The 14,644-nt window shown below is 33.7% G+C and overlaps 1 protein-coding gene across 2 annotated transcripts; it reads right to left on the bottom strand.

Annotated features, from left to right (window-relative positions):
• Window positions 1-10,205: 10,205 nt before the first annotated feature.
• On the bottom strand, window positions 10,206-14,329 carry LOC114162198 (omega-hydroxypalmitate O-feruloyl transferase-like). Of its 2 annotated transcripts, XM_085666233.1 has the most exons (4): window positions 14,245-14,329; window positions 13,162-13,614; window positions 10,361-11,237; window positions 10,206-10,300 (listed from the first exon to the last, which is right to left on the bottom strand). In XM_085666233.1, exons 2-3 carry the CDS (start codon window positions 13,597-13,599, stop codon window positions 10,374-10,376), a joined length of 1,302 nt encoding a protein of 433 aa, XP_085522359.1. In that variant the 5' UTR covers window positions 13,600-13,614; window positions 14,245-14,329; the 3' UTR covers window positions 10,206-10,300; window positions 10,361-10,373. The 2 variants fall into 2 exon arrangements, with proteins under 2 accessions (XP_085522359.1, XP_027901808.1); XM_028046007.1 differs by having other exon boundaries at window positions 10,206-11,237.
• Between the last annotated feature and the right edge of the window lie 315 nt (window positions 14,330-14,644).

The following is a 14,644-nucleotide window of genomic DNA, read 5'->3' as shown; positions in this document are numbered from 1 at the left end:
CGGAAGAATCATGGTGGAGCGGCACATGCAGTGGTCACGGCGATTTTCTGATCAATCCTAAGGCATTGGTTTTTCGCGATTTTGGGGGAAAGGGGTAAACTGAAAATGGTGGAGGGGAAAGTGAAATCTTATTTTCATTTGGCCGAGAATTTACCGAAGGATCTCATCCGTCGGTAAATATGAAAACTCTGTCGGTAAGTTACACCTACCACATTACCGACGGATCCATCCGTCGGTAAATAAGAAACCCCATTCACATATGACATTATCGATGGATCCTTTCATCGGTAAATAAATCATCAATATTCGTCGGTACATTTGTCGAAAAGTAAACTTTACCGACGGATAGTTATCCATCGGAACATCTCCGTCGATAATCAATGAATTTCTTGTAGTGAATTGGTCTCGGTTTTCATGTTGTCTAACCCCTAATCACTTATTTTGTCTCGGCTTTGAGTGTTTTGTTGTAGGAAACAAGGCAAGTTCATCAAATGCACCTAATCCAAACAAAAACAATACATTGATGAGATTGCTTCAGGATTTGGAGTTGTCTAGGAAGGAGGCCTTTGAACATTTGAGAAAAGACAAGGAGCAAAGTGACCTAAGAATCCAATAGCACATTAAAAGGCTTGAAGCTAAAGAGCAAGAAAGAGAGGCTAGGAAAAGAAGGCATTCTAGGCGTAACCCATCAAAAGACAAGCAAACTCCAAAGATTCTTACGTTCTATGGTGGAAGTGATCCCAAAATCATCCTTGATTGGGAAGATAAAGTTGAGCAAATTTTCAATGAAAATCATGTAAAGGATCAAGCACAAGTTGATCTAGTAGTTTTAGGATTTTTGGAGTATGCCAATACTTGGTGTTTGTAAGACATATGACCAAGGGTCACCCGCGGCTTCTTAGATGGACATTAAAACTCTTATGCGCACTAGATTTGTTCCTCCCTCATAAAGGAAGGAACTTCTTTTGAAGTTCCAAACTCTTCACCAAGGTCCTATGAGTGTGAGTGAATACTTTAAAGAATTAGAGTCTCAAATGCGTAGGGTTGAAATAAAAGAAACTAAGAAAGAGAAAATAAAAAGATTTGTGAGTGGTCTTAGGAGTGACATATAAGACCAAGTAGAGTTGTATGAGTACTCCACTCTTGAGAATATTTTCATTTCACACTTGCCCTTGGGATTGAAATTCAATTGAAAAGAAAAAGAAGGGCAAAGAAGAGTTACTCACCCAACCACTACTTTAGTCACTCTTGAAAGGGAAAGGATAAAAAGAAACATGATAAGTTCCCTTCTAACTCTCATCAAGAACCACCAAGTCAAAGTAAGTCACCAAGTGATCACATTCACCATTCCACTTCTCCAAGATCAAGTTCATTAAATGTTTTAAATGTTTGGGTTATAATCACATTGCTTTAAATTGCCTAACCAAGAGGACCATGATTTTAAAGAAGAGTAATGATGTTGAAAGTGAACACTCATCTCCCATTCTCCTCAAAAGAATCTTCTTCCTCTAGTAAAACTAAAATTTTTGAGAAAGATCCTATGTTATTAAGGCGCATGATAGGTCAAGATCAAAGTGAGCTTGAGCCAACTATTTTTCAATCTAGATGCAAAATTAACAAATGGGTTTGCTCTCTAATTATTGATGAAGGAAGTAGTACCAATGTGGCTAGCACAAGGTTGGTGTAAAAGCTTATCTTAGATACCATTCCTCATGATATGCCCTACAAGCTTGCTTGGATAAGTAAAGAGGAAGAAATAAATGTCAATAAACAAGTCCTAATTAACTTCTCTATAGGAAGCTACAAAGATGAGGTGCTATGTGATGTTGTTCCCATGGAAGTCACACATATCTTACTAGGTAGGCCATGGAAATTTGATAAACAAACTTTACATGATGGTCATACCAATCAATACATTTTCTTCATAAATGGAAAAAAGACCACTTTACTACCTCTATCACCTCAAGAAGTTAATAAGGATAGAAATATAATAAGAAAAGATAAAGAAGAAAAAGAAAAGGGGCAAGCTTTCACTAAGGTGTTACTTGCCTACAAAAAAATTCTTCCAAAATAAGATGTGCATCACCCTTCCTTTTCTTCCCAAGCCAAAAAAGAAGGCCCAAATCACAAGCAAGAGAGGAAGAGTAGTGATGAGTTCAAAATTTTGGCCTCATTTAATATTTAAATTTGGGGTTTTAATAGAATTTTTGTGCTTAAGGATTGCTTTAATTAGGATTTGCGATTATTGGATTTATTGAGTACGTAAGGTAAAAATGGCGTAAAAATTGATTTTAGTTGCATAAGATATTATTGTATATTCTAACGTTTGTTAATGTAGCTGAAGTTTAATTTGGGTCATTAAAAGTGTGGATTTGAAATATTCAAAGTTACAAAATAAGTCCAAAATCAGCAAATTCTGGAAAGAAATAGTCAGGAGCTAAATGCACCCCCAGTTTTTATTTACACACTCCTCCTGCAAGTGGACCACAAACACCTATTCTGCACCCCCAGTTTTTACTAAGTTGCACCCTTCATACCACTTAAATTCAACTCAACCAGATTATGCCATGTAGTAATCCCCACCTTTCAAATCAGTCCAACCACATGATGACATGTGTCATAATCCTCGACTTATTAAACTAACAAATTAGAGAATGACACGTGGCGACATCCAAGCACTCAAAATTCAACCAACCAAATGGTGCCACGTCATCATCTTCATCTCTCCCATGAGAAACCCTAATTTCTCCTCAAACCCTAGCTGCCACCAGCAACCATGGTATTAGTCGTAGCAGCACCATGCTTGAGCAAGCACACAGATCCACGCGTGCAAAGCCATTACTCGTCGGAGCATATCAGAAAACAGTCGCCAATCTTGCCGGAATCTGCATCACACAACCGTCAGCTTCATTCTTCCATTGCATCTGCAGAAACCCTAATTTTGGAGAGAGAAAGTACTCTACCACATGTCAGCATCTAATAGGGCAATCAACTAGTCAAAACTGGTCAAATCTGGTCAACTAGTCAATGGAGCAGTCAACTTTGGTCAAATTCTGGTCAATTTTGTAAAAATGGTTAAATGAGAGGGGTAGAATTGGAAATTGGATAGAAATTAAGTTGCTAATTAATTAAATAAAGATAAAATATTTTAGCAACCGAACAGATAAAGTCCAAGTCCGATTGAAGCCTATATAAAGAGGCTTAAGGGAGTAGAAGAGGGACACTTAGCAACTCTCTGGTTTTGACAGATATCGTCATCCACCACATCTCTCATTCTTGCCTTTCTTTTATTTTCTTTCCTTCATCATATTATCATGTATTCCATCAAAGCCATGGAGGGCTAAGCTTTTAGGGTTGATTCCACTATAATTTCTTAATTGGATTCTGAGGTTAGGTGAATTTATGTATTTGTTATTTTGATTATTGTTGTGGTTTTTTTTTATCTATGTCCTTTGCTTCTTAATTGAATAGAAAATAATGATTTTAAATCTACACGCTTGCTAATCATATGAGTTAAAAGGTTTTTAAATTCAATTGAAACTTTACTTTGATTTTATTTAGAAACTTTCATTTGATTAAATAAGTTTTTGCCAATAATTGAGACTGTACTTTGATTAGAGGTAATCACTTTAACTAAAATTAGTCAAGGTTTTACTTTGATTAATTAAGTTTTCTATTTGGTGAGGGAACAAAGCAATAGACATGATTAGGCATAGTAAAATTTAATTGAGACTGTACTTTGTTTGAATTTACTATGGATAATCTAAAAATTCTCACTTTTAATTGAGACTGTACTTTGATTAAAATTGAGAATGCCAACAAATTAATTGAGACTTTACATTGATTGTTTTGTAAATCAACAACAATAATTAATTTAACAATAATCTCTAGATAACCGATGAAGAATCCTATTTTGAAAAAGCAGTGGAATTGACCTATTTTCTATTATTGTGTTTACAATCTTTTATTTGTGTGACATTCAATCTTTGCATATCAAAACCCCATATTTTTATACTTACTAGTTTTAATTGCATTTTTATAAGAATCAAATATTTGAGATCAATTTCGTATTCGTTGTGAGACAACTCAGGGTTATCTTAACCCTAACTAGTTTGTTCACTACTAACTTGGCAATACTGAAGTTGCTAAAGTTAAGTAGTGGTAATTTGATTGCCTAACGACAGCAATATCAAGTAGTCTAGAAAATAAAGATGGCCTAACCAAAGCTAGGGGTAATACCATTAGAAAGGATGGAACAAGAGCTCATATCACATACCTGCATGTGTTCATACAATTTCAGTCATTGAAGCAAATTGATTGATGAAGGATTGACCACAACCAAGGATGGAGGCACATGCTTAAGAAGACTAAGCATGTTTAGAAAGGAAGTTCATTAATCCTTCATCCCTTTCATTTGTGTTTGTTATTTTTGATTCCCTAAGTTGACTTCGTTGAATCAACTTTAGTTGACATGTTGACCTTTGACTAGGTTTGACTTGTTAACTATAATTGACTTGACTTAAGTCAACATGCTAATCTATGTTTATTTGTTTTGTATGTTAATTAGGAGTGAGAAAGAATTGTTAGGTGGCGCATGGTGATTGGGGAGTATAAATGATGTGGAGGAGAGAGTAAAGAAAAGGCATAAAGTATAAAGTAAAAGGCATAAAGCAAGTGTACCTATGTACCTTTGGTCTCCTTTGCTTTTAGCACACTTTGGCCATTTTTTGGAGACATATGAGACACATTCTTTGTCTCCTTTTGTGCTAGAACGAAATTAGCCTTGCACACGCCATAGTTAGCTATTTTCTCTCATTTTTGTAACCTTATTTAACCTAGTTTCTAGAAGCTAGGGTTAGGTTTTTGTAGAGACATCCTTAGGTATCTTTTATTTGCATAAAGGCCCCTAAACTCTTCTATATAAGAGGCGCTCTTAGACATAAAAAAGGGTTGAACATTTTGAAGTAAAAACACTGTTGTGTCTCAACCATTTATGAGAGTTTTCTCCCTAAGGAGTGAATACTTTTAAGCCTTATCTTGTATAGCAAGTGGTGGCACACATCCACTTATCTTCAAGGTTGCCATGGCTTCTAGCCTATCCTTATAGTGGCGTGCTTCTCACATTTTTACCATTCCTTTGCTTTCCATTTTATGTTTTCTTCTTCCTTTAATTGTTCTTGGTTTTCTATGGGTTATGTGTTTTCCATTTCCTTTTTGTTTTGAATCAATCCATCATCTTCTTCTCTTGAGCTTTGTGAAAGGAACCTTCACATCTAGATAGCATGCTATCTTAATGTCCAATGGAGATTTCACTTAGCATTCTTAATCAACTCACACCATATTCAATAATCTTAAAAAGAAACAAGATAATCATTCATCATTGATAAACTTAATTGATGTTTTCATAACTACCAAATGCTTAACCTAAGTTTGGAACATATGATCCTTCTTCTCCGTGATTCACCCAAACATAGTAATTGGCATAAATCCAAATTTTAACAAGTGACCCTGACATACAAAAGTTTGAGGATTTTCTCACATTTGCACTTGATGCACAAATTAATAGAGGATTATCCATAGATTCCACACAAGAAAAACTTGAAGATGGAAGATTATCGTCCTTATGACAAGGGCAAAGAGCAAGAGATTGGAAGATTAAATATATTCAAGGCTCCTAATGCTACAAGCAATCAGAAATTCAAAGGATATGAAGATCATGGCTTGGAGCACATTTAAAGGATAGTGTTTAGGAAAATTAGTTTATGTTTTTGGACTTTGGGTTTTCTTTTAGAAATTGTATGTTTCTATGTTTTTGTGCTTTGAACATTCTTTAATAAATTATTTTATGTTTATGTTTTTATGTTTTTGGGCTCGGGCCTTCTTGTAGAGTTCTTAGGTTTTCTTAAATTTATGTGCCTATATATAGAGGTACCAAAAACTAATGTAGACACTTTTAGTGATATATTGAATTTTATTTCATTAAAGAGAGGGATTATCTTTGTTCTTGGCTTAGGCCTCAGGTTCTTATCAAAGATTAACATTTTGTGGAGAATCTTCCTTGACTTATCAATTTTATTGATTGTGGTATCTCTTTTATCTGTTCTTATCAAAGATTTATATCTTTGTGACGAATCTTTACTTCACTTATCAATCTGCTAGGTTGTGGTATCCTTCGTCTTTGTCTTATTTCGTGCTTTTCTCTAATTTATTTTCATTGTATATTTGGAAGATTCAAATTCAGAAACGGTCGTACTCTTTCCTAGATAGGATCGTATCACAAACACCTTATCCCTTCATCTAAAATAAAGTAAGGTTGATCCATTGCCTTTGATGCAAAGTCTCTCACTCAATTAATGACTTCTTCTATGAGTCACCTAGAAGGATCAAGCATGTTATTCATCTAGCTATGATCCATTTCTTCTACATGTCCAACACCAAGGTATTAATAAGTGTTAGACACAATTGAAAAAGAAAATTGGTTCAATTCTCCTAAACAAGTAATTTTCATTACCTTCAAATAGAGGTAATTCCTATTTCTTTATTTTTTTTTAAAGAAAGTGATTCCACAATGCAATCACTTTCAATATGATCATGCATATAATTAGGAGTTGACCATGCTAAATAAAGTGGATGTTCCTAGGTTCAATTCACATTTCATTAACCATGTTCGCATCATTGGCATAGTACCTCATCTAATTTCATAGAGACTAAATTCACAATTCAAACCCTAGCTAGGCTATCACACTAGTTGCTTCCAACTTTGGTTCTAACTTGTGATTAAGAGATTTCAACTTGGTTTTAAATCTTTCATTGAATTTCCAATATTAGGTTAATACTATAAACTAATTCGGATGTTTACACATGTATAAAAACTGCATTTTAGAATTATAGAACATGCAACATTTGCACCCCAAACAATAAAAAGTCAAGCTGTCAAAGCTAGTTTCCAAGTGCGATTTTTTAGCTATGCTTCATTTCAAATTCATATACATATGAGAAAAAGCACCATCTTTGGTCATCATGACCAATAATACATAAGTATGGGCCTGAGCACCCAACATGTCTACAGATAACAAAAAACTTCAACACAAATACTAATAGCTAACATTAACAGTAGACAACTTAAAACAACACATTATAAACAACATTTTATCATTTTCAAAGACGTACACAAATTATCTGTGTATCAATCCTAACTCTAGAATAGACCTTCACCATCGTGCCACGTGGTTCACCTCCAGACCAAAACTCTCCTGAGGTGAACCCCATTTCTGCAAGGGCAAACTTAGGATCTTTAGAGTTAGAACCTTGTAGGAAACTTGGAAAAATTAGTGAAAATGTGGAATAGAAAAAGGTTGAAATTCCACTTTGTACAAGAAATGTCAATATTTCGGGCTGTGGAACTCCAATTGAGGTGATTCCAAAACGTGGTGAAAGTTCACATTCTAAACTATAATTTAGGCTTAAGAAACACTAATATTGGGCGAGAAGAACGAGAGTTATGTCGACGAGATAAATCTTGGCAGAATTAGGTTTTTTTCCTAAAATTTAGGTGAAGAAGAAAGAACAAGAGGTGAATATGAAAGATGGAAGGAAAAAATTACTTTTTCCAAAGGAGGAAACACACAAAGGATGGAAAAGTCCTTTGATACAGTCAAGGGTTCTTTATTCACTAGAGAACTTAGGAGAATCACTCTTATGAAGATAGAACAAATGAACTCTAATATTTCTGAATAAAACTTAACTTTCTTTTCATTGATGAAAATAGTCAAGCTTATACAGAAGATTTAACCATCAGAATTACAAAAGACTCATGAATTGCAATTACATCTCACTTAAGCTAATAATAATCTAATTACTTAAGGATTGATTGTGACTGAAATTGTGGCAACCTAAAAGTCACCCAAAATCATTGAACTATGCATCCTTTTAGTCTCTCAAAGGTTGATGATTAAGTTGTCAATTGAGCTCTTATTACAACTTGAAATAAAACCAAACTAGAGCCCGTTAATTAATTAACCCAAAACATAATTTAGTCAGCCAATTTTATAAAAGATTGGGTCATTATTTAAACAAAGTAATAACTTTAAAAAAATTGCACCAAAGTGGCATGTTAGTTCTTCTCAATTTTGGTCATGATTCAATTCACAACCTTAGTCTTTTTCCTTGAAATTTGGGCTTGTATTCAAATAATATGGACAACACTTGGTGAAGAGCTTCCTTAGCTTTCCTTGCTTTAGCCTTTGTCATAGGTCCTCTGTGTTCTTCAAGTGGATCCTTGTCCTTACTCATTGTCGCGTCTAATCATCTCCTTTGCTATACCTGAGAGACCAACTGTTTTTAATCACAAATCCATTTCAAAATCATATAACAAGTTCAATTTTTGACTTTAGAAAATCAGATATCTCACCCTCAAAACTCCATAACTCATTGCCAAGAATCTAAGCTCCAAGTTATTGTTCCTTCTAACAAACATTTCAATCACCTTCAACTTCAACATTGGGGATCCATTAAGGTTTGTCAATGTAAACTAATCAACAAATCAAAGAAGGGATTTGACCCTTACTTCGCAACTCCTGCTCAAATGTGTGAAATCGACAATGGTGTGGATTCACACAAGCCCAATGAACCCTCAAATTGATTCACCTCCTACCACAACATTCGCTGATCTTAAACAATCTTAATCTTGTTTGGGAAAACGCTGCGATAGGAATGAAGAAATAGCCTCGAGATGGACGAATGTCGCTGGAAAGGATACTTAGTCTTGTGTGAGGAACGAACCCTATTGCATGAAGAACCGGTTCTAAATGAATGTTAGCTATATGCTTATGAAGGGTATTCTTTCAAAGAATCTTTGTTCCTAGTCCATACCCACATTTAGGGAACTTCTGAACTTCATGTTCACATCTTTGTCTCCCTCTTTCAAGTGAGTTCAATTAGCCCTTAAGGTCATAAGAGAGCTCATATGTACTTCCTTACCTATGAAAGCAATTGATTCTCTTATAGCCTTCATTTCCTGAGGAAAAGAATAATTTCTTAAAAAGTAGAAAGATATGAATCCTCTATTGTGCCTTTATAATACACTGATTACCCACTAATTTTGACGTTTTAAAATATATTAAAAAAATATTTAAAACATCAACACAATATATTTTTAATGCTCAGCAAAAGACAATCCCAAAAAAACTAGTAGAGAATCTAAACTCCTTAAAAAGGCTGAAGTTCGTATAATGATCGGTAACATGAGTCGGCAATACCATGACTCTTTCTATTTCCAAGCGATGACCACTTATTATGACTCTTGAACCAACCGTATTGACACTTATGTCGCTTGCTGCTCGAAGAAATGTGGAATGGAGAACTGGGTGCGATAGAATGGAATGGTTACTCGAAAAATGAATACTGCTGGGTGCGCGATAATGGAATGGCGCTCGAAGCGGGATCAAATGGGGCTTAGGGCTCGAATGAAAATGAAAACAGAGAGGAGAGAAATTTTAATCCTAATTCAAAATTTCATTTCTCACTTTAAAGCCAATGTCGGCCTAGAGTCGTAAACACATGACGCTATTGGATCACAGAAAAGAGGACACTATTGCGTCACATACAAGAACGACGGTAAAGCGTCGACACCATAACTACGCCATTGCATCGGAAAAGAAACAATGTTCATCACAAAAGTCGACGCTACACTTGTCTTTTAATTTAAAATATAATTTTATTTTATCCGACATGGTTTTCTCATTACTAAAGTTCATTTAATTTTTTTTAATAACTTTGCATCGGCATAGGCAGCACTAATTAATAATATAAATTATAATATGATTGTGTGTTTAATTTTTGTTTTCTTACACAGCATCACTTCAGCTTACATATCGCTGCTGGCGCTATGAACGTCTTACATCTGGCCGACCGACGCTTTTTGTTTGCAGCTAAAATGAAATATTTTTGTACGCGTTATTCTTTCTTCTAAATAAGAAGACTTCTTGCACTTCTATCTACATCTAGAAAATCTTCCACTTAACGCGTTTCTAGTATTCCTTCTAGAGTGTCTCCCTCGTGGTAATCCTACTTCCATTTTTTGAAACTTAATTCTTCTTTTTTTGTTTACACTGCATGATACTATTGTTATATACACTACAAATTTTATAGGAATTAGGAGATATCAGAGTTTAGTGAGACACTTAGATATTTGGGTGCATACATGATTGATTCAATATACTTACTACCAACTTCATTTTAAGAAAATTTGTGGGTGTACACACAAATGTCTTTATTACAAATTTGAGGACATGCATACTTACTACCAGATTTTTTTATTAGGGTTTCTTTTTAATCCGACCAATAGTAAACCTATGCGAACCTACTACATGATCTCACACCTGCATCACCAAGTCTTCAAAAATTTCCATGGCAGACTTGGGCAAACCCAGAAGAACATTTACGTTTTTCCTTTCTTGACCATGAGATAAAAACAAAATGACTTCTTTCTCTGGCAGGGTGACAGGACCAGAACATAGAGGTTCACCCCAGCCAAAATCTGTGGTGTGGAAAGACAACTTAGTCCAAGTTGTGATCAAAAGTGTGGCTGTTAGAGATGGCCTAGCTCGTGTGACTTCAAAATAGTCAATGGCAGATCTCATGTAATTATCAGTGACCATGTCAATTGCCTTGCGAACCAATCCCACGGAATATGACAAAGGGTTCTTCAATAACTCCCCAGCCTCACACAACGAATTTGTCAACACAATAGCATTGCCAAAGTACCCTTCTGGTATTGGGGGAACGAATCTTGACCTTCCATCAACTGCAAAGAGAAGCTTTGTTTGTTGCTCAGGTTGCATCCTTAATGCTGCAGTTCGAGCTCTCCATACAAACGCTGAGAGCGCTTCAAAAGTTGAGCACTTGCTCAAAACTCCGTCTTCTGTGACCTTTTTCTTCAGTAGATCGATCTTCTCAGGATCGAAGAAGAAGGATCTGTAGAGCATGTTTTCTTCCTCGTAAAGCTTTCTAGTGTTTGACACATCTTCTATTTCGGCAAATTCGTTGTGTTTGAACTCTACTTTGGGAGGATCACGTGCTTTGATTATGGTTCGATCAAGAAATGGTGGGATTTTTAAGTCTAAACCTCGAGCTGTCTCACTCCATGCATTCACAAACTCCATGGCACATAGTCCATCTTTCATGCAGTGGTTCATGCAAAGCCCCAAAGTAAAACCTCCGCATTTGAACTTTGTCACCTGCAACTTACAATATTTAGCATCTCTTACATAAATATCATTATCTGAGTAAATAACAGAAATAAAAAGAATCTCCCCTTTTACTATAATTGAAGGAAAGATAAAAAAAAATAAAATTGAGCTATCATTAATCTTATCACTTATTATGAATAATGCAACAACTTACTATTAAATGAGCTCGTTAGAATAAGAACAAGGTTCTTGATGTCAAGAAAAAAAAATTAAAAAGGAATTTTGCCTCATTATAATTAAATAAAAAATGTCATATTCCTTTTTTTTTTAATCCAATTATAAAAAACGAACACTAGCTTTTCTTTTGGAAACGATGAATTCTTAATATGTAGAAATCCTAATTTAAGTATTTCTGTATGAACAATGATATTTTTTGACTACTAAATTTTGACAACTTTCTTTTACAACATGATGTGTCATCTATAAGTGGTTTTAGAAGATTGAAAATGAGATAAAGAAAAAATGAAAAACTACTTGGAAAATGTCACCTAAAGAAATTAGTAGTAAAAAATTATTTTCCTTTCTGTATAATTCTCCTTGTAAGTGCTCAATACATTTTTATACTTAGTATCCAGACAATCTTCTATCAATTGACAACTTCAGTGCGTAATATGCTTCTTACTTTTTGAAGTTTATTGTTATTTTTCTTTTACGGTGGTTATCTTTTCATTTTAAAGAAAAAGAAAAGGTAGAATATCGAATCGTATGATTTTCATTTTATTTACATATTCTTTGTATTTGAGTTGTTCAATTTAGTTTAGCTTTTTGTAGATTTTTTTTTATCAATGGTCAATCTTAGGATTGATAATGAGTCTTATCCTTTTAAAAAAAATCCACTTTAATATTCATCAGCTTAGATTTTTTATACCCACAAATATTTATGACACTCATATATGCTTTTAAAAAATAATTAAATGAATTATTTGAAACCAAAGTTTCAAAATATAAATTCAAATAAAAATGTAATCTTAAAATATAATTCAAATAAAATTATATAATAAAATATTTGTACAAATAATTTAATATTTATAAAGATAAATTTAAATAAATTGAATTCCAAAATATATATATATATATATATATATATATATATATATATGTATATATATATATTAAAAAATTAATCGTATTAATGAAAACCGTAATTTCATACATTTAAGTAAAAAATATAAATCTATACAATCAAATTTTCAATAAAGCAGTCATAATGGGTTGGAATCCGCGAGCCAACCTGAACCCATGATGGATCGGACCGGGTTAGATCGAAATTTTTTTATAAATTTTAATATAGGTTAATTTTTGACTCAGCTTACCTAGAATACAGCTCACCACGGGTTGAGTTGACTCACCAACCCACATAAGTGCTTAAGTGCTTTTATTATGTTGAGCTTTGCATTTAGGTCAAGTTAGGTTATTTTTTTTAGCCAACACAATGGTATTTTTGTGATTTTGGTTTGTAGGTGAAGTTTAACATCCTTTTGGATTGCATTTGGATTCTCTTGAAGTTTATTTAAATTTTAATCAAAATTATAATTTAGTTTTTTTTATATTGAAGAAAAAAATTATATTTTTTTTAATTAAGTGAATGAGTTAACATGTTTAACTCATCGACCTATGGTGGGTTAGACCAGATTCGAATTTTTTTAACTCACAAATAAGTAAGTTGAATTGGATTAACTCACTAAGTGACCAACTCGTATAGGTGAAGTTGAGCCGTGTCAGGTTACATGAGTGCTGTTCACACAAAACTCTAGTAATTATATATGTATATCCTATTTTCTTCATTTCGTTTGTATTTGATGGTTTTTCTTATATTTCTTTTTTATATATTTCCAATCACATTTATGAGTTTCTCTTCATTTTATTTCCCATTCATGATATGTATTTGTCATAGAGGCAACGTATAACAAACCTGAACAGTCATAAGAGGCATCTCAAGAATGTTTCGAGCACCAGGAACATTGTAAACCAGTTTCCCAAGAGTATGAGGGTCTGGTTTTGTCAAGTCTCCTATCTCATCGATGTCAGAGTTTGCTTCAGCCTCAACAAACAATGCACCCTCACCAGGATTACGCACTATCAACTTCCCTTCCGAGCTTATCGACAGCGTGCCTGCCATGGGGTAATAAGGGACAAGAATCTTCGACAAGGAATCTTTGATAACTTGTGCAGCATCCTCGTTTCCTCTGGAAGCAGATTTGAAGCAGTACACCGTGCGCACTGGAACAGCAATGTTCTGGTCAAGGTTTGAAAGAAAGTAGGGTCCATTATCTGTTTCCTCTGCAGGCTGAACTCGCGTTGGTTCTCCTTGCTTTATGTTCAGTTCAGTTCCAGACTCCGTTTTGGCCATCACGTATCACTTAACCTTTCAACAGCCACGATTACATGAATACAGAGAGATTGCTTCTGGCAACGTTTATATATATATATATATATATATATATATATATATATATATATATATATATATATGATGAAACCATGATAATTCAATTCTAGCTGATGAAAATTGTTGGCAAATTTCTTAAAAAAACTCTAGTTAAGAAGAAATTGCGGAATAATTTTACATATTGCTCTTGTAATTCTTATGTGACATTCAAAGTTTTAATTAATCTGAAACAATAACAGTCGATTAGGAGTTATATATGTAAATTATTCAGAATTATAATAATGATTTCCTAGTTAACACCTAGAAAGAAAAAGAAATAGTGACGGGATATGTTTTCTGATATAATCGGATACGAAAAAAGTAATAAAGAAAGAAAGAAAAAAGATTTTTTTATTTTTTTTCTTTCTATCAGTTCAGTGTTCTCAGTATACTTTCAAATCTATAAATTATATCCTTCATTGTACTAATGAAAAATAAATCTAAAGTGACTAATTTGAAACATACAATCAAGACTGAAAGTATGTGAAAGAAATAGTACACGGGAAAACACTATAATGACAAATAATATGAGAAAAATAAGGAAGACGCACTGAGGCTTTTACTTACCTAAACAATGTTTAGCACGAGAAGTGTTGAGGAGAGAAAGATGAGTGAGGGTGTCTGATAGCACGCACATATTGGGTTGGAGAAGTTATATAGAATGAAGTGAGCTAAAAGTTTTGACAACCATTTCGTTTGGTTAACAAAATGTACCAACTTGATAGGGACAGATTAATTACCTTGATTATTTTCGTCTAATTTATAGGTGCAAATTAATGCATGCACAAAGGTTACAAAGGTTGAGCTATAGCAGGTAGAAAACCAAATGAAATCATTTTTTGACTACTAAATTTTGACAATTTTTTCTTATAACTTTACGTGTCATTTTTTAAGTACTCCATCTTTGTATTTTTTTACTCTCAATATTCCAAAACCACTTATAAAATATCATCTCATGTTATAAAAA

This window comes from Vigna unguiculata, chromosome 9 (assembly GCF_037176805.1).
Source record: "Vigna unguiculata cultivar grain cowpea cultivar isolate G323 ecotype 2 chromosome 9, ASM3717680v1, whole genome shotgun sequence".
NCBI lineage: Eukaryota > Viridiplantae > Streptophyta > Magnoliopsida > Fabales > Fabaceae > Vigna > Vigna unguiculata.
The sequence above is the reverse complement of the archived record's forward strand: the minus strand, read 5'-3'. Positions and strand labels throughout refer to the sequence as shown.